This window comes from Pleurodeles waltl, chromosome 4_1 (assembly GCF_031143425.1).
Source record: "Pleurodeles waltl isolate 20211129_DDA chromosome 4_1, aPleWal1.hap1.20221129, whole genome shotgun sequence".
Classification (NCBI taxonomy): domain Eukaryota; kingdom Metazoa; phylum Chordata; class Amphibia; order Caudata; family Salamandridae; genus Pleurodeles; species Pleurodeles waltl.
In genome coordinates this window covers 918,165,477-918,186,255 of record NC_090442.1, presented here as the reverse complement: position 1 = coordinate 918,186,255, position 20,779 = coordinate 918,165,477, and the positions used below count along the sequence as shown (strand labels likewise).

Sequence of the window (20,779 nt, the reverse complement as noted above, 5' to 3'; positions counted from 1 at the left end):
ATGTCCTCTTCACTGGGGCTATCCTCAGTGATTTCAGAGGTGTTGGTCTCTCCTGTGAGGGAACCAGCATCTCTGACTATTATTTTTGGAGTCAGGGTTTGAGGGACCCTGTTCTCCTTAGATAGGAGTGGTAGGGGGGAATTGTCCTCCAAGTCACTATCCTCTTCCTCTGAGTTGCCACCCTCAGAGGGGTTGGCCTTTTCAAACTCTGCCAAAAGCTCCTGGAGCTGTATTTTGGTAGGTTTGGGGCCCATTGTTATTTTCTTTATTTTACAGAGTGACCTTAGCTCCCTCATCTTAAGATGGAGGTAAGGTGTGGTGTCGAGTTCCACCACAGTCACATCTGTGCTAGACATTTTGCTTCTAAAAGTTGGAATACTTTTTAAGAATCTACAACTGGTTCTAGAATCTAATTCAAACTTTTACAAACTTTTAAACTCTAAAAGAAATGCTAAACAGGATCTAACACAAGGCCCTAGCAGGTCTTAGAGTCCAAGGGTTCCCCTTAGAGGTAAGATAGTGGCAAAAAGAGATAATACTAATGCTCTATTTTGTGGTAGTGTGGTCGAGCAGTAGGCTTATCCAAGGAGTAGTGTTAAGCATTTGTTGTACATACACATAGACAATAAATGAGGTACACACACTCAGAGACAAATCCAGCCAATAGGTTTTGTATAGAAAAATATCTTTTCTTAGTTTATTTTAAGAACCACAGGTTCAAATTCTACATGTAATATCTCATTCGAAAGGTATTGCAGGTAAGTACTTTAGGAACTTCAAATCATCAAAATTGCATGTATACTTTTCAAGTTATTCACAAATAGCTGTTTTAAAAGTGGACACTTAGTGCAATTTTCACAGTTCCTAGGGGAGGTAAGTATTTGTTAGGTTAACCAGGTAAGTAAGACACTTACAGGGCTTAGTTCTTGGTCCAAGGTAGCCCACCGTTGGGGGTTCAGAGCAACCCCAAAGTCACCACACCAGCAGCTCAGGGCCGGTCAGGTGCAGAGTTCAAAGCGGTGCCCAAAACACATAGGCTAGAATGGAGAGAAGGGGGTGCCCCGGTTCCGGTCTGCTTACAGGTAAGTACCCGCGTCTTCGGAGGGCAGACCAGGGGGGTTTTGTAGGGCACCGGAGGGGACACAAGCCCACACAGAAATTTCACCCTCAGCAGCGCGGGGGCGGCCGGGTGCAGTGTAGGAACAGGCGTCGGGTTCGCAATGTTAGTCTATGAGAGATCTCGGGATCTCTTCAGCGCTGCAGGCAGGCAAGGGGGGGATTCCTCGGGGAAACCTCCACTTGGGTAAGGGAGAGGGACTCCTGGGGGTCACTTCTCCAGTGAAAGTCCGGTCCTTCAGGTCCTGGGGGCTGCGGGCGCAGGGTCTCTCCCAGGCGTCGGGACTTTAGGTTCAAAGAGTCGCGGTCAGGGGAAGCCTCGGGATTCCCTCTGCAGGCGGCGCTGTGGGGGCTCAGGGGGGACAGGTCTTGGTACTCACAGTATCAGAGTAGTCCTGGGGTCCCTCCTGAGGTGTTGGATCGCCACCAGCCGAGTCGGGGTCGCCGGGTGCAGTGTTGCAAGTCTCACGCTTCTTGCGGGGAGCTTGCAGGGTTCTTTAAAGCTGCTGGAAACAAAGTTGCAGCTTTTCTTGGAGCAGGTCCGCTGTCCTCGGGAGTTTCTTGTCTTTTCGAAGCAGGGGCAGTCCTCAGAGGATGTCGAGGTCGCTGGTCCCTTTGGAAGGCGTCGCTGGAGCAGGATCTTTGGAAGGCAGGAGACAGGCCGGTGAGTTTCTGGAGCCAAGGCAGTTGTCGTCTTCTGGTCTTCCGCTGCAGGGGTTTTCAGCTGGGCAGTCCTTCTTCTTGTAGTTGCAGGAATCTAATTTTCTAGGGTTCAGGGTAGCCCTTAAATACTAAATTTAAGGGCGTGTTTAGGTCTGGGGGGTTAGTAGCCAATGGCTACTAGCCCTGAGGGTGGGTACACCCTCTTTGTGCCTCCTCCCAAGGGGAGGGGGTCACAATCCTAACCCTATTGGGGGAATCCTCCATCTGCAAGATGGAGGATCTCTAAAAGTCAGAGTCACCTCAGCTCAGGACACCTTAGGGGCTGTCCTGACTGGCCAGTGACTCCTCCTTGTTGCTTTCTTTGTTCCCTCCAGCCTTGCCGCCAAAAGTGGGGGCCGTGGCCGGAGGGGGCGGGCAACTCCACTAAGCTGGAGTGCCCTGCTGGGCTGTGACAAAGGGGTGAGCCTTTGAGGCTCACCGCCAGGTGTTACAGCTCCTGCCTGGGGGAGGTGTTAGCATCTCCACCCAGTGCAGGCTTTGTTACTGGCCTCAGAGTGACAAAGGCACTCTCCCCATGGGGCCAGCAACATGTCCCTGGTGTGGCAGGCTGCTGGAACTAGTCAGCCTACACAGACAGTCGGTTAAGTTTCAGGGGGCACCTCTAAGGTGCCCTCTGTGGTGTATTTTACAATAAAATGTACACTGGCATCAGTGTGCATTTATTGTGCTGAGAAGTTTGATACCAAACTTCCCAGTTTTCAGTGTAGCCATTATGGTGCTGTGGAGTTCGTGTTTGACAGACTCCCAGACCATATACTCTTATGGCTACCCTGCACTTACAATGTCTAAGGTTTTGTTTAGACACTGTAGGGGTACCATGCTCATGCACTGGTACCCTCACCTATGGTATAGTGCACCCTGCCTTAGGGCTGTAAGGCCTGCTAGAGGGGTGTCTTACCTATACTGCATAGGCAGTGAGAGGCTGGCATGGCACCCTGAGGGGAGTGCCATGTCGACTTACTCGTTTTGTCCTCACTAGCACACACAAGCTGGCAAGCAGTGTGTCTGTGCTGAGTGAGAGGTCTCCAGGGTGGCATAAGACATGCTGCAGCCCTTAGAGACCTTCCTTGGCATCAGGGCCCTTGGTACTAGAAGTACCAGTTACAAGGGACTTATCTGGATGCCAGGGTCTGCCAATTGTGGATACAAAAGTACAGGTTAGGGAAAGAACACTGGTGCTGGGGCCTGGTTAGCAGGCCTCAGCACACTTTCAATTGTAAACATAGCATCAGCAAAGGCAAAAAGTCAGGGGGCAACCATGCCAAGGAGGCATTTCCTTACATCGTGTCTAGGTGAGGAATAATGAGTAACTCATGAAGAACATGAGCGATTAACGAAGGCAGTGACACTTTATCGGTATAGAGGTTGAGGTTCAGATAAAGGAACGCTCAGTTGAGGTTGGGGTGGTGCTGTCTTGGCGTCAAACACCACTATAGGTTGACTTTCATCGTCTGGCGCTGGCATTAGTGTCGACAAATTGCGTTCATGTGTGAGTTGAAGCGCCGGGGAGGGAACCGGTACCGCACATGGTCACGTGTGCTCCTTCAATGGGAGGCGAAAGCAACTTTCCTGGTGGTGCCAGGAGGTTGAGGAGGTTCAGTGGGCATGCCCACCTTTACATTTGTATCTATTTTGCCACAATAATTGGTTAAGCTGCTGCAAGCAAAAAGAAAATCATTTTGAAAAGCCCTGAAACGTCTTGTAGTGTCTTGGGCTTGGGATTGTAAGCCAAATCATCAGACTGTTGTCTTCCTGTCTTAAATCTCTCCAAGGCAGCTGCTTTGTCTCTAAACAGATGAGAGCCATCAAAAAGCATGCCCATTAGACTTGTGCAAATCACTGTAGAAGCCGGTAGATCTCAGAGGTTCATTATGTCAAGGCCTGCTCTGTTGATCTGTCTACAGCCATCCTGAATATCCCTCCCCAACTCAGTAAAGTGTCCTGGCAAGATCGGTAACACAATGTCTGCTACCTCTCGCAAATAGTGTTTTTATCTTGCAGGGAGATGAGCTGTGTTCATAGAGCTAAGCTGCCAGCAAAGAAAATATTATTCCCTACTGCGTCCAGCTCTTTGAATTCCTGGTCTGAGGGAACATATGTATTCTGTTTGGTGCAAAATGAAGCCTGCACCACTAACCTTTCCAGTAAAGGGATGGGCAGACAGAAAGGCAGGATCCCCGGATGTTAACATTTAGTGTTGGGCAATCAGTTAATTTATGGCTGGAGAAGAAGCGGGTTTGTCCCAAGCCACATTGATGGAGTTGTTAAATGAAAGTAGCAGCAGCAGCTCTTGCTGACAAAATAACGTTAGTCACCTTTGGCAGAAGTCTGAAAGAGCTTAAATGTTCTTGCTCAATTTCCAGGCAAAAAAGTTGAAGGTTGGAGTGTAGAACCAATCCCTCCAACCGGAAGAGGAGATCAATTCTATGGGAAAGCTGGAGTGAGGGTCAGAATGAGGGAATGTGGACCTCTTAAAACACACACATCTTGAGTTTTAATATTTTTTCCTTTCTGTAGTCCAACAAGGTTCTTCGGAGGCAGTTTAAGGCTACATTTAAGCCCTTTCGGCATTTCTCTGCCTTCTTGATCAGCCTTCATTGTTCAAGTCCCCAATTGTTTTGCATTTTTTAAAGTGCCTTACATATGTTTTATTCTACGCCCTTTGTGATGCCCCCAGTGAGATCTAAATCTGCTTTTAACTTTCTTGATGTAAACCTGTTTTTGGTAGCCATCACTTCAGCACGTCAATATTGCAAATTGCAGGTACTGTGTCTGGCCACGTTTCACCAGTTTTTACATAGACAAACTGGTGTTAAGGATTAAAGTGGCTTTCCTGACCAAGATCATTACCCCATTCCTTATGAGGCAGTGTTACCCCATCCACCTTTTATACTCCAACCCATCCCACCACAGAGTAGGAGAAACTACATCCACTGGACGCTCACTGGGCATGTGGTTTTTTCCTTGACCGGTCAAAGGAGAGGAGGTCTGACAACCAGCTTTTCATTGGTGTATTAGAAGCAATAAGAGGAAGGTGGTCCAGAAGAGTATGTTGTCACTGTGGATTGTCCTGTGCATTAAAATCTATTATTCCCTCGCTAAGAAGGAACCTCCAAAGGGATTCCTTGCTCAGTCCATCAGAGCTAAGGCTTCTGCACTAGCCACGGTTTCTCCCATAGAGTAGAATATTATTTTGGCAACATGCGCTTTCCTTCTCACTTTTGCAGAGCACTGTTGATTGCAATTGAAAGTGAGAGGGGTGGCCTTTTCGATTGTTCCAATTGATTTTATTTTTCTATGCAGCAGGATTTCTGTGTCTGACCATACCTTCAGGTCCCCCCCACGTAGGAGAAGGTGCTTCTGTTGTATCTATATGTTAAGGAATAAGCATGTAGACTTAACCGTCAGAAGAAAAGTTAGTAACCTTTGGTAAGTGTTTCTGGCTGATACACTGTCTACCTTTTTCCTTTAGCATTCTGCCTTTATTTGTAACATTTCATAATAAATACCTCAGGCCTTTAGCTGCCTGAATCCCAAATACCCAGACAGTTTCATGTTCATCTTTTGAAATCGCGCATAATTATCTTTTGCATTGGTTCTGTAGTTATTCTGTCTGAACAGTGACTTTCTTTCTGTCTCTTTTTGGGTGGGAATATGTTTCTTGTAACTCTTTCCCACTCTCGCTTTGTTAGTTCTTGGCTCATGGACACCATTCCAATGTTTTCCATATCTGTTTTATTTTTTATTTTTATGTATTAGTATCCTCTGTCATCCTGTGCCATTCAGTGTCAGAATTGTGTGATTATGATGTCTGCTGAACAATGTGTTTTGGTGTAAACACCAGGCAGCAGTTTGGTTTGGAAAATAGTTGAGTGATGATGTGAGTCACAAGATGGGTAATGGTCAAGGTAGAGAGAGTGCTGGAGGTGAAGAGTGAGTCTACAGTTGTGGCATAATGGGCAGACTTTAACAACACAAAAGGATGATGGACGGAGTGCTGACAATGCAAACACTCACCCCAGTCACAGATCTGGGTTTAATCCATCGTTCTTTTGCTCACCATGCCACCCCAGTTTGGACCCAGCCATATGCAAATCAGTCTTGACCCTGTTCCTCATGGGAACAGTCCAGCCCGAACTGCCAGACCAGGTCCTCCCTGGACTGGAAACAAGCATCCTGGGACCGGTTTCGGGGTTTCACCCCTCATTAGCCAGGCTAGCTTGATTCCAGTGGCACAGTGAGCAAGGGACCCACGTCTGGGCATACCCTTCCCACTTAGGGCAACTTTAACAACACAAAAGGATGATGGACGGAGTGCTGACAATGCAAACACTCACCCCCAGTCACAGATCTGGGTTTAATCCATCGTTCTTTTGCTCACCATGCCACCCCAGTTTGGACCCAGCCATATGCAAATCAGTCTTGACCCTGTTGGCAGAGACTGGGCCGGGAAAATATGAAGACCTATTGACCACATTCTAATGCTAAAGGGAAATCTCTATAGACCAAAAGTAGACAAAATTACATTTAAATTACCTCAAAAATCATCATGGTGCATGACAACTTTGAAGAGAGGGCACAAGTATTTCCCTTTCATGTCATAGCAGCATATAGTCATTGTTTATGAACTCCAGTGGTCAGTGTATTGCAACAGGGGCACGTTATTTGATATTTGTATTTTTACATATGAGTTGTTGCATCCTATTAAGTGCAGAAATCTTTATGCGTATTTAACTTGGGTCACCGATAGGAATGGATACTGTAATACATATTATGGCACCAAAGGTTTCCCGGGCTGCATCAACATTGACCTATTTATCAAAAATGTTGGCATTGTAAGTTTTCAACCAATAAGGAATTCAATAATTTATGCACAAAGTTACCTCAGCAAATTGCAGTGTGACAAATCATGGTTTGAGGGCAAATGTTTTAGAGACAAAGTGAAATTGCCTACCTCAAACATATCAGTCAAATAAAACATCTTCTATGCAAGTTATGCTCTGGTTTCAAAGATAATTGGTTCTGCTATTCAAGACAATGCAGAAAACTCCCCCTTTGGGCTGGTGTGTTCTCTTTAAAGGCATTTCTTTTGCCTATATGTGCTAAGTACTCCAATTTTACAGAGGGTTTCCCAAGGGGGCACACAATCAGCTGCTAATCACCAAGCTGTCAAAATACAGAACTACAACCCTTTTTAGATCGAAGCCTACCAGACAGCACAGCTGTCTGGTTTGCTACAGCCATCTTGGGGACATTCTGAAAGTTTACCTGGGAATGCATTCCACCCAATGCTTGCCATTGGCTGTGTGGTCTGTAACTCACATTTGCTTTCTTTCTGTCTGCTGGCTTTATTGGTTTTAGCCTATCCAGCTTGAATTTGGCCCTTCCTTTGCCCTAATCCTATTTACTGTATTCTTCCATCAGTACTGAATTTCTGTAAACCTGCTTTTAAATCGTGTTCTTGTCATGTTTGCTGTGCATTCAAAGACAGGTCAAGTGGCAGGCTCTGTCTTCGAGGGATCTTGGTGTTTACTTTACTTTCCATGACTTCAAAGTGAGAGAATGTATGGGACAGTCATGCTGGCATCTGTTGACTTGAGGAAGGCTGTACGATTATATTTTTGTTCTTAGCGCACAACAACATTTAAATGCCTGTAAATGAACTTTGTAGATATTTCAGAATATATCAGAATTGGGACAGCACAAACAAAGCACGTTTTGGTAATTCCAAATTTGTGGTAGACACAGATATTTTAATGCGATCAAAACAAATCAGTTCTGTTGATGACATTTCCATACATTATCGTTTGCGCTCTGTATACGTAATGGTCATTTCAACTAGAGATGCATTGGCTTTAATGACAGAGTGCTACCACACAATGCGTACTCCACTTAATTCTTTTCCACTCTACTCCGCACCACTGCACTCTACTGTGCATCCCTCTGCACTACGTCACTCCACATTGCATCACTACTTTCTACTCTGTACCACTCTACGCCTCTCCACTCTGTGCCAATGATCTCTACACCACACTACTATGCACGCGCACTCTTTGCCACTGCACTCTACCCCAGTACAGTCTGCGCCGCTCCAATCTGTGCCACTATAGTCTACACCACTCTCCTCTGCACCAGTTTACCCTGTGACACTGCACTCAAAGACACCATACTCTGCAAGACTGTACTCTCTGCCACTGAAATCAACACCATTTTGCACCACTCAGTTCTACGCCATTCTACTGCACACTGCACTCTACTCTACATCACTGCACTCTACGTCATTCTAATCCATTCTGCACCACTGCATTCCACGCCACTGTACTCTGTGGTGCTTTACTCTTCACCTTTGCTCTCTACCATGCCACGCTCCACTTCACTCAACTCTGAAACAATCTTCACCACTGAACTTCACACCAGTCTGCCCTGCTTTACTCTACTCCACTGCACTCTACGCACTGCAATCCACTGTACGTCACTCTACTCTGTCACTGCACTCCATGCCAGTGCACTGTAAACCACTGTGCTCAATCCCAATGCACTCTACGCCACTGCACTCAACGCCAATCTACTCTGCACCACTGTACTTTACTCCACTTCACTCTGGGCCACTCTACAACACTAAACTCTGACGCTCTAATCTCCTGGACTCTCTGCCACTCCACTCTACAACACTCTATTCTACAACATACTATTCCACTTTGCGCAACCCCACTACTCCAGTTTGTGCCACTCCAGTCTTTGCTACTCCACTCTGCCAGTCCACTCTACAACAATCTACTCTACTCCCCTCAAAACTCTACTCCACTCTATGCAGCACCCTCTACGCCGCTCCACTCTGTTCTGCAACACTCCACAACACTCTCTGCCACTCCACCATGACACTCTACTCTAAGCCATTCAGATCTACTCCGCTCTATACCCTTCCACTCTGCGACTTTATGCTCCCTCCACAACACTCTATGGCACTCTGACACTCCACTCTACACCACTTTATGACCCTCCACGTTACTCTCCTTTACCCCACTAACTTTTAGCCATGCTAAACAGCAGCAGTGCTGTTGTTCAGCAAGGCTAAAACGTATTGGCAAAGCTAATAGTTTTTGCAAAGGTGAGACCTGCTGCCTTTCAAATGCTTGTTTGTTGAAAGGACTTGAGAGGTGACTGTGTCTGACATGTAGCAGAGTAGGTTGGTGGTGTATGAAACACCTACTCTCTTTAGATAGGTGTTCTAGCTGGCTGTAGGGTAGATGTATAGGTGTGTGTCTAGTTCATTAAGTCTTGAAACTGGCAAAACATGCTGGAGTTATAATAGAGGTGCGCTTAACAGGTAAACTTTCATAGCCTCAAGTTTCTTGACCCTATTCTAATGAGTCTCAAAATGTGAAAACGTTAAATTTGTTAATGCTTAACTGGCAAAGGAAAAGGCGACCCTGTCCCTAATCTATTCTATGATTTAAACTTATGATCTGTTTTAAGTTGCCTCAGTGTGTGCTTGCAGTTTGTACCCCCGCTATCTCTTCTGTACTGTTATTTTTCCTGATTTTGGAATTTCTAAAAACGCATTCTGACATCTCGACAAAACTTACTTCAGAAGTGCATATTAAACCTAAGCAGCCAAGACTGATTGTTTTGTAAATCTTAGGAGTGCACACATTTTTCAGAGAGCTAAATGTACTCTTTGTTGTTTGAAAACCTCTAATATTTGAATTGTAAATGACTACCCTTTACAGATGGTCGAAACAAAAACATGTTCCCAAGCTGGGAGATATGAGTTCCTCCTTTGAAGATGTAGATGCGTTTTATTCATTTTGGTAAGTCGATTTCTTCTTGTTATCAAACTTAAAAAGTAGATGTAGTAAGGATGCAAAGCTGTGGGAGCTAAGCACATATTAACTTTTTCTTTCATTTGAATCTTCTGCATCTGGACAAACTACATTGGCTAAAACGTAGCTGAATATTGTGCCAAGTGTAATGTTTAAACAGTGACTAAACTTTCATTTTAATTCTAAATCTACCATCCTTGAATTTTAGGTATAACTTTGATTCCTGGAGAGAGTTCTCTTACCTGGATGAAGAGGAGAAAGAAAAGGCAGAGTGGTACGTACGTCGATTATTTTGGTAACAATTTGTGTTACAAATTGGGTGTAGTTGTGAGACACCTGTATTTAGGACACTGCAAACCAAATCTGTTGAGGATGTGAATCCTCTAATTTCGTGTAATCCCTGTTAAGGGGTGTCAATAACTACTGCCCATGCTGTACAGTGCTGTAAATGTTGCCCCTCAGTGCCTCCAGCCTATTAAATGATGTCAGCTGTTCACTTAAGTATGACTTAAGTAGATGGTTGAGACCGTATAAACACACCTTTACTGTATTATCTGAGAAACTAGAGACAACTGCAGTTTTCAATTTGGAAGTTCCCTGGTGAGGGGATGTATAACTTATTGTTGTATGCCGTAGTTTAAATGCTTAGCACCTCATTTAAATTTAATTTTAATTCATTTTTGTTCAGCATTTTATTAATGCAAGAAACGCTAAATAACCTCAACCTTCCCAGCCCCTGCAATCAACTTACCTCGGACCCTCAAACCCAGTTCTTCTCCGAGCCACCGGACACCGCTGTAGGCTAATGGTTAATCTCCTCTGTTTCCTGACCATACTTATTCATCAATGAATCTATGTGCTTTCGAAAATATTGATTGAAGGAGACATCATACCTCCTTTGCTTTGTAGTGACTAGATTTGTTATGAATATTCAGGACACACAGACCTTTGGGACAATACAGTTTTTTGAATTATTTGCTGAGAGAGCCCAGAAGGGAGATCAGGTGTTTTCTAAAATACTTCTCGCTTCAGCATGCGGTTTTAAACATTTTGTCCATTCCAAGTCCCACTGCATTTTATGAAGCTGTGAAGGGAGAAGCAGGGAGTGACACAAGTATTGCCAAGGTTGCCACCTTCCTGCTGGGAGTGTAAGGGCAGATCGTTTCGGAAGCCCTTCACAGTAGTACAAGTTCTGGACATTCTGCTATTATTAAATCTGGGTCCTTCTCACTTCCCTTCGTCACTTCTCCACAGAATGAAACTAATCGGAGGCAGGACTGTTGGGGCACAGAATGCTGCCGAGTGACCCATAGCACCAAGTGTCTCTGGTGTGTAGTGCCAGTGATATAGAATTTTAAAGAGGGCTTCTCTTCCCACTGCATTGTTTGTAAAGGTGTCCTAATATTTGTTCTAATTTCTTTCTTTAACACATTCTGGAATGGGAGTACCTCTTGTGTGATGGGATTGTTTGAGTGTAAATATAGTATTCAGCATGATCACCATAGTATAATAGGAGCTTTTCATGGGGATGACCTTCTCTGTAGCTCCCCTTTTCTACCTGTGGTTGTTATCCAGTACCGGATTTGTTTATAGATCAACCTTTTTTCCTCCAGTAGTCCAAAAACTTCTTCAGCTTGTTCAAATTTTTCGATTTTTGCTCCATTAAATGTCTCTTACTGTTGAGTGGCCTCCTTCTCACCAAGCACTGTCTGGTGTGACACCTTTGTGGGCCCGTGGAGAGAATGGTGACAGATACATTGTGGGTTCATTTTTGTGGTTATGCTATCACACACCCATAGGGTCACTCTAGTTAGTGGAGAGACATAAAGATTGGAGATCTGTGTGCTTGTGGGAACCTCCAAAAGCAGCTTGCCACTCCGTGTGTGACATATAAAGCTCCGGCTTTCTTTTGTCTCTTCATGTGCCCAGAAGTGAGATACCAGGGTGTAGTCTGGTAATACGTAATCAGGTCCAGGGCTCCCTGTAGTTGTAGGAAACTGGGTTATGGTTGCAGAAGCCCCTCCAAACACCCACACATTTTTTGCCTGGTTTGTGATGCAACTTTGACTGAAGTGCACTGGGTTCCTGCTAACTAGGTCCCCAGTGCTAGTGTTCCTTCCTCAAAACAAGACAGCTGGTCATGTCATCCCCAAATGGCCAGGCTTTTTAGCACCTTTGAAAGTTCCTAGTAAATGGTACCTCGGGTACCTAGGGCATAGGTACTAAAGAGGGTCCCTAAGAGCTGCAGCATAACTTGTGCCACTCTGTGACCCACCACCAAACTCATGCAGATTGACACTGCAAGCTGTGTAACAAGGTGCTTCAAAAACTGAAAACATGATATGGCACACACTAGTGTTTCATGTCTCTAACACTGCCTGTAATATTTGTAAGCCACCCCTACAGCAGGTCTTACAGCCCTAAGGCAGAGTGCATAATATTGCAGGTGAGGGCATATATGCATGAGCAAATATGCCCCTACCAAGTCCTTGTCAATTCTTTGACATAGTAAGTGAACAGGGAACCCATTCTAAGTACATGTGCTGGACACTGGGCAATACGGGTTCCGCAGCTACATGAGGGTTCACTGAAAATAGGGATGTTTGGTATCAAACATCTTGTATTAATAAACCCTCAGTGATTCCTGTTATGGAATTATTAATACATACACCCAGAGGGCACCTTATAGACAGGTGGGAAAACTAGCTATGCAGTAGTCATGTTGCATTTGCAGGCTGGACACACCCCTATGGTGACCAGCCAGAAATTAACACAGCCTCAGAAATTCTGCCATTTTGTGTGTGGTGGAATTAGGAATTCTAAGACAGGGCGATGCCAACTCCCCAAAGGCAGTGGTTATCTAGGGGGCGTAGTGACCCCAAGGGTAAGTAGCCCATTGGCTACTAGCCTTCACTCCCCTTAATGCCGCCTAAATTGAGTATTTAGAGGAACCCCTGATCCCAGGACCTCAGATCTTCACTGGGCACAAAAGAAGGAATGGACAAGAAACCTGCTGACCCGAGAACTGAGGAAAACGACTGACTTGGCGCCAACCCTGCCAGCTTGACTGCTGCACCTGATCCTTGTGGAGCAAGTGACCTGTCCTGCCGCTGCAGCCTCAACCAAACTGGGACAGCTGCCAGTGCTTCGCAGATTGCCAAGAAGAACTTCCTTGGATCAGAGGAGCTGCTTCCCTGCATCTGCAGGCAACCAAAGAAGAACAGTGGGAACAACTACCAAAACCCCAACATCACCACTGTATCAGAGCTGCCTAGCCCGAGCTGAAGTGGGCCAGCGGTGTCAACGTGGTTTCCAGGCCCTCCAGAGATGACGCCCACCTTGAGTTCGCCCACTGTGGACTTTCTGATGGTGCTTGCACCTTATGTCTGCAGGCCCTCCTCAACTGCCTCTGATTGAGACCTGCCTGCCCACTGCACCCAGATTCCCCAAACCGAGGAGAAGAGGACCACTGGTGTCCCTACATCCCCCAGGCTCATGAGCCCCGAGCCCACTTGTTGGTTTGGCTAGACTGGTCCCCCAGTCCATGCCTGCAGCCTGTTTCTGTTGGACCCCTCTACCGCGAAAACCCCCGGTGACAGAAGCACGACCACCAAGTTATCTCTGCACCCAGCCACCCTGAACTGAGGAAAATAGGACAAATGGTGGCATCGCAAGAACTTAACCCCCTTGGTATTTCACCCGTACTGGACTCAGTCCACCCCTGTAGTATCTTTGTGACTGGACCTATCCCCATTGGCTTACACGTGGCACCTGACGCTGAACTGCACCCGTGCACCAGATGCCCCCGTGCTGTATGAGGTGACCTGTTGGTGTGGCCTAGGGCCCTGTACTGTACTCGCCTTATGTCCAGAAGATTGGTCCTGTAAGTTGCTGTGAAGTACCTGTTTACCGTGTAAGGTTTCTCTCCCATAGATTAACATTGCAGCTACAGAAAAATGCTCTGTCGACTTTTGAAAACTTTAAAAATGTTGATCTCAAAAAGTACTCGCCCTATTCCGGTAATCTTGGTATCTAAATTCATATAAAAATGTGTTATTTTTATAAATTGGTGTCAGATTTCTTTGAGTGTGTCACTTACTGCCTATGTGTGGGCCTTACGTGATTAGCACTACCCTCTGATATAGCTAACTGCTTGCCCACACTACCACACAAGACCATTTGGGGTGTCATTTGTACCTCTGTAATTCCCCTGGGGTTTGCTTAGACTCTTTATACAGTGTACCTCTTTTGCTCTGCTAGATAAAGAGCCAGCTTCCTACACTCCCAACCTCTCATGCATCTACCACTTAGCTTTGCCTGATCTACATTTTTATGTCTGCTATAAGAATTCAGACCACCATTACTAGCTATTATCTCCTAATATCTTAATATACATGTAAGGAAATGCCTCCTTGGCATGGTTACCCCCTGACTTTTTGCCTTTGCTGATATGTTTTGAATTGAAAGTGTGCTGAGGCCTGCTAACCAGGCCCCAGCACCAGTGTTCTTTCCCTAACCTGTACTTTTGATTCCACAATTGGCACACCCTGGCATCCAGGTAAGTCCCTTGTAACTGGTACCCCTGGTACCAAGGGCCCTGATGCCAGGTAAGGTCTCTAAGGACTGCAGCATAGCTTATGCCACCCTGGGGACCCCTCACTCAGCACAGACACACTGCTTGCCAGCTTGTGTGTGCTGGTGAGGACAAAATGAGTAAGTCGACATGGCACTCCCCTCAGGGTGCCATGCCAACCTCACACTGCCTATGCAGTATAGATAAGTCACCCCTCTAGCAGGCCTTACAGCCCTAAGGCAGGGTGCACTATACCATAGGTGAGGGCACCAGTGCATGAGCACTGTGCCCCTACAGTGTCTAAGCCAAACCTTAGACATTGTAAGTGCAGGGTAGCCATAAGAGTATATGGTCTGGGAGTCTGTCAAACACGAACTCCACAGCACCATAATGGCTACACTGTAAACTGGGAAGTTTGGTATCAAACTTCTCAGCACAATAAATGCACACTGATGCCAGCGGCCCTGTTCAACAAAGACTGCAACTTTGTTTCCAGAGGAGCAGATTTAAAGACCCCTGCAATCCCCGCAAGAAGCGTGAGACTTGCAACACTGCACCCGGCGACCCCGACTCGACTGGTGGAGAAACAACGCTACAGGGAGGACCCCCCGGCGACTCCGAGACTGTGAGTAACCAAAGTTGTCGCCCCTGAGCCCCCACAGCGACGCCTGCAGAGGGAATCCCGAGGCTCCCCCTGACCGCGACTGTCTGAATCCAAAATCCCGACGCCTGGAAAAGACCCTGCACCCGCAGCCCCCAGGACCTGAAGGATCGGAACTCCAGTGCAGGAGCGACCCCCAGGAGGCCCTCTCCCTTGCCCAGGTGGTGGCTACCCCGAGGAGCCCCTCCCTTGCCTGCCTGCACCGCTGAAGAGACCCCTTGGTCTCCCATTGATTCCTATTACAAACCCGACGCTTGTTTGCACACTGCACCCGGCCGCCCCGCGCTGCTGAGGGTGTACTTTCTGTGTGGACTTGTGTCCCCCCCCGGTGCCCTACAAAACCCCCCTGGTCTGCCCTCCGAAGACGCAGGAACTTACCTGCTGGCAGACTGGAACCGGGGCACCCCCTTCTCCATTGAAGCCTATGTGTTTTGGGCACCACTTTGAACTCTGCACCCGACCGGCCCTGAGCTGCTGGTGTGGTGACTTTGGGGTTGCTCTGAACCCCCAACGGTGGGCTACCTTGGACCCCAATTTGAACCCCGTAGGTGGTTTACTTGCCTGCAAGAACTAACAATAACTTACCTCCCCCAGGAACTGTTGAAAATTGCACTGTGTCCACTTTTGAAATAGCTATATGTGTTTTATGTGAAAAGTATATATGCTATTGTGATTATTCAAAGTTCCTAAAGTACTTACCTGCAATACCTTTCAAATGAGATATTACATGTAGAATTTGAACCTGTGATTCTTAAAATAAACTAAGAAAATATATTTTTCTATAACAAAAACCTATTGGCCTGGAATTGTCTCGGAGTGTGTGTTCCTCATTTATTCCCTGTGTGTATGTACAACAAATGCTTCACACTACTCCTTTGATAAGCCTACTGCTCGACCACACTACCACAAAATAGAGCATTAGTATTATCTCTTTTTGCCACTATCTTACCTCTAAGGGGAACCCTTGGACTCTGTGCATACTATTCCTTACTTTGAAATAGTGCATACAGAGCCAACTTCCTACATTTAGGGAAAGAGGTCTGGCACTGGGGGCATGGTTCGCAGGAACCCAGTACAAATTTAGTCGAAATTGCATCAAATACCAGGCAAAAAGTGGGGGTGACCTTGTCAAAAGGGGCTTTCCTACAAAGCTCCCTTCCAGCATAGGGACAGTAGTTGAACATTTACTACACAAGTTTCCGATTGTATTGCATTGAGTAAGGTCTTGTTAATTGGTAACGTGGAAACACAGTTGAGGTCTGCTTCAGCTTTACCATTATGATTACCATTTTCTTTACCAGAATAAACATTGATAATGGTCTTGAAATCCCTATTTGTTGAACAGGTGTACAGTGTTGGTAGAGTCTACCTCTGTAACATCTCACTTTTCATTTTGCAGTCGAGATGAAAGAAGGTGGATTGAAAAGCAAAACAGAGCAGCTAGAGCACAAAGGAAAAAAGAAGAAATGAATAGAATAAGGACATTAGTTGGTAAGTGCAGAAAAGAGATGTACATCTTGCATTTATAAGGTGTCTGTTCTTATCCTTACACCGCTTCATTTCACTGTTGTCTTTCAATAGACAGTGCATATGCCAGTGACCCTAGAATAAAGAAATTCAAAGAAGAAGAAAAAGCCAGGAAAGAAGGAGAAAAGAAAGCAAAGGCAGATGCCAAACGGAAAGAACAGGAAGCCAAAGAAAAAGTATGTTTTTTTTTTAACCTCGCAGTGTACCTGGATTTGTGCACAGGAAGCAGTGGCATCCAGGAAACTACTTTAGTAGAACACTTTGTGTGGATTTGAATTGTTTAATGCCCCAATTTCAAGGAGTCAGGCCAGTAGGGACTGGAGTATTTTAATCCTAATTATTTAGTATAATAGTCATGCCCCTGGTGAGAATGAGCATCAAAACATTTTGCAGAAATTTAGCGAATGACCAGTAAAAATGCACAGAAGTAAAACTTAAACTGTATTAAACATGCAGAAATGCTCTTTACAGAGCCTGGATGGAATGAGTGTGTTCAGAGTGCCAAAAACCCAGGGTGTCTGAATTTTGGCACTGCAGCTTTAACTTTCAGTTCGTACAGCACAAAAGAGGAGTTTAGATGCTGAGGGCTCCTACCTAAAGAGCTTTTTCAATCTAAACTGCCACCTTTGACTTGACTCGTAGAGGTAATTGAAGATGGGTGCCCTTCACATAAAGTAATGGATATTATGCAATTTGAACAGCTTCTTATGTGCTGACTAGTTCTCGTTTATAGCACAAAGCATAGTAATGCAGTTTGTGTGGTCCCATATTTTAAATACAAAACAACAAAATCCTCAATGTTCGGTGTTGATGTCTGAGGCGAACCGGGCACATTGTTTCAAATGTACAAATACCGCAGTGTATCACGAGAAATATGTCACAAGGTTAAGGAATGGGTGGGATTTTGACTGCGTTTTCATAAGTGCAGTAAAAGTTTGTAACAAAATATGCTTCTAATGTTGGTTTCGATAAGCCATCTTTTTTATTAGGCATTATGTATACTACAAATGAGGTTATCTGTTGTAATTAGAATTAAATGTTACAGTAATTCTCTTTGCAGCAAAAGCAAGCAGAATTGGAAGCAGTACGGATAGCCAAGGAGAAAGAAGACGAGGAAGCTAGACAACAGGCACAGCTTGCAAAGAAGGAAAAAGAAATCCAGAAGAAAGCGATAAAGAAAGAAAGGCAACGATTGCGAACATCCTGCAAGGTAAGCAGTTATTAGGTGTTTGAGTAAACATGTTGGAGAGTGACAACCAAGAATATTTCCACTGTGGCATTTTAATTATTTTTTTATTGTTCATTTGTAATGTGATCATGTAGTTAGAAACAGCCACTTTAGAGTGCATGGGAGGCGGAGGAGGGGCAAGGAAGGGTGGTGGCAATGTCTGTAGAGTAAATAGACAATGTAGAGGGTGTGATGTAGTTTAATGGAGGCGGTAATGGAAAAAATGGAAAGGTAATTTTGAGACTTCCTGAAATTTACAAGATTCTTGTTCATTTGAAAGTGATGTATGAGAGGGGGCTGGGGCCAAGATAAAGTAGCTTAGACTGACTCACCTCTGCCAGTGATATCGTGGGGTTTCATGAGGATAGCGCTCTTAGACATACTGTAGGAAGTTAGCTATCTATGTAGTGTACCGAATGTAAGGGGACACTATGCAGATAGTCCAGGTGACCCCTATTGGTTTGCAGGGTTTAGAATTACAATCCCTAATGTTCTCTCTTGTGGTAGTGTGGGCGAGCAGATTAGGCGGATCAGTAGGTAGTGCTAAACATTTATTTTGTTTAACACACACAGTCAAATGTGACACATTCAAGACGAAACTCAAGACCAATGTTTAAAAAAATATAGTTAATTTTATAGAATGTTTCAACACAAGAAAAACTTCAAAAGAAGGTAAGTGCTGTTGTAGTGTATCAACTTTTGCAAGTAAGTAACAATTCACTCAAATGGACTTACTTTAGATAAAGAACATTTACTGCATTAGGGGTCTTGATTCTCGGGGGTCCTCTTTAGGTCCTAGGATAGGGGGAAAAGGTCACCAGAAACACCTGCAGTTCAGTTTTACCTGCATAGGTCATCGAGGTGCAGAGGTGCTGGATGGTTCGGGTGCCTTGCACACTGCACAGTTGGCTTTGAGGGGGGCCACGTGGAAACTGGCTGCAGAGGGGGAGTTGGGACATGTCTGGGTGCTCCCAAACGGGGGGGGGGCTCGGTCAGTGGGGGATCTTGGAGGCAAGGGGACACCATGGATTTCCGTGGACCCAGGCCGTGGTGCTCAGGTGCAGCGGGTTTTGGTCATCTAGTGTTCTTGTGTCAAGGTGCCTGTAAGGAAATACCTCCTTGGCATGGTTGCCCCCTGACTTTTTGCCTTTGCTGATGCTATGTTTACAATTGAAAGTGTGCTGAGGCCTGCTAACCAGGCCCCAGCACCAGTGTTCTTTCCCTAACCTGTACTTTTGTATCCACAATTGGCAGACCCTGGCATCCAGATAAGTCCCTTGTAACTGGTACTTCTAGTACCAAGGGCCCTGATGCCAAGGAAGGTCTCTAAGGGCTGCAGCATGTCTTATGCCACCCTGGAGACCTCTCACTCAGCACAGACACACTGCTTGCCAGCTTGTGTGTGCTAGTGAGGACAAAACGAGTAAGTCGACATGGCACTCCCCTCAGGGTGCCATGCCAGCCTCTCACTGCCTATGCAGTATAGGTAAGACACCCCTCTAGCAGGCCTTACAGCCCTAAGGCAGGGTGCACTATACCATAGGTGAGGGTACCAGTGCATGAGCACTGTACCCCTACAGTGTCTAAGCAAAACCTTAGACATTGTAAGTGCAGGGTAGCCATAAGAGTATCTGGTCTGGGAGTCTGTTTTACACGAACTCCACAGCACCATAATGGCTACACTGAAAACTGGGAAGTTTGGTATCAAACTTCTCAGCACAATAAATGCACACTGATGCCAGTGTACATTTTATTGCAAAATACACCCCAGAGGGCACCTTAGAGGTGCCCCCTGAAACTTAACCGACTATCTGTGTAGGCTGACTAGTTCCAGCAGCCTGCCACACTAGAGACCTGTTGCTGGCCCCATGGGGAGAGTGCCTTTGTCACTCTGAGGCCAGTAACAAAGCCTGCACTGGGTGGAGATGCTAACACCTCCCCCAGGCAGGAGCTGTAACACCTGGCGGTGAGCCTCAAAGGCTCACCCCTTTGTCACAGCACCGCAGGACACTCCAGCTAGTGGAGTTGCCCGCCCCCGGCCCCCACTTTTGGCGGCAAGGCCGGAGAAAATAATGAGAATAACAAGGAGGAGTCACTGGCCAGTCAGGACAGCCCCTAAGGTGTCCTGAGCTGAGGTGACTCTAACTTTTAGAAATCCTCCATCTTGCAGATGGAGGATTCCCCCAATAGGGTTAGGATTGTGACCCCCTCCCCTTGGGAGGAGGCACAAAGAGGGTGTACCCACCCTCAGGGCTAGTAGCCATTGGCTACTAACCCCCCAGACCTAAACACGCCCTTAAATTTAGTATTTAAGGGCTCTCCCTGAACCTAGAAACTAGATTCCTGCAACAACAAGAAGAAGGACTGCCTAGCTGAAAACCCCTGCAGAGGAAGACCAGAAGACAACAACTGCCTTGGCTCCAGGAACTCACCGGCCTGTCTCCTGCCTTCCAAAGAACTCTGCTCCAGCGACGCCTTCCAAAGGGACCAGAGACCTCTGAATCCTCTGAGGACTGCCCTGCTTCGACGACGACAAGAAACTCCCGAGGACAGCGGACCTGCTCCAAAAAGACTGCAACTTTATCCAAAGAAGCAGCTTTAAAGAACCCTGCAATCTCCCCGCAAGAAGCGTGAGATTTGCAACACTGCACCCGGCGACCCCGACTCGGCTGGTGGAGGACCAACACCTCAGGGAGGACCCCCGGACTACTCTACGAGTGTGAGTACCAAATCCTGTCCCCCCTGAGCCGCCACAGCGCCGCCTGCAGAGGGAATCCCGAGGCTTCCCCTGACCGCGACTCTCTGAAACCTAAGTCCCGACGCCTGGAAAAGACCCTGCACCCGCAGCCCCCAGGACCTGAAGGACCGGACTTTCACTGCAGAAGTGACCCCCAGGAGTCCCTCTCCCTTGCCCAAGTGGAGGTTTCCCCGAGGAAGCCCCCCCTTACCTGCCTGCAGCGCTGAAGAGATCCCTTGATCTCTCATTGACTTCCATTGCGAACCCGACGCTTGTCCTAACACTGCACCCGGCCGCCCCCGCGCCGCTGAGGGTGAAATTTCTGTGTGGGCTTGTGTCCCCCCCGGTGCCCTACAAAACCCCCCTGGTCTGCCCTCCGAAGACGCGGGTA

At 46.4% G+C, this 20,779-nt stretch overlaps 1 protein-coding gene across 1 annotated transcript in view; it reads left to right on the top strand.

Annotated features, from left to right (window-relative positions):
• DNAJC2 (DnaJ heat shock protein family (Hsp40) member C2) overlaps positions 1 to 20,779 on the top strand; it is a 403,795-nt gene that overhangs the window by 128,330 nt on the left and 254,686 nt on the right. The window contains exons 6-10 of the mRNA XM_069229688.1: positions 9,570 to 9,650; positions 9,871 to 9,936; positions 16,296 to 16,387; positions 16,478 to 16,599; positions 17,484 to 17,633. Of these exons, the coding sequence (XP_069085789.1) occupies positions 9,570 to 9,650; positions 9,871 to 9,936; positions 16,296 to 16,387; positions 16,478 to 16,599; positions 17,484 to 17,633 (511 nt within the window). The remainder of the gene's footprint in view (positions 1 to 9,569; positions 9,651 to 9,870; positions 9,937 to 16,295; positions 16,388 to 16,477; positions 16,600 to 17,483; positions 17,634 to 20,779) is intronic.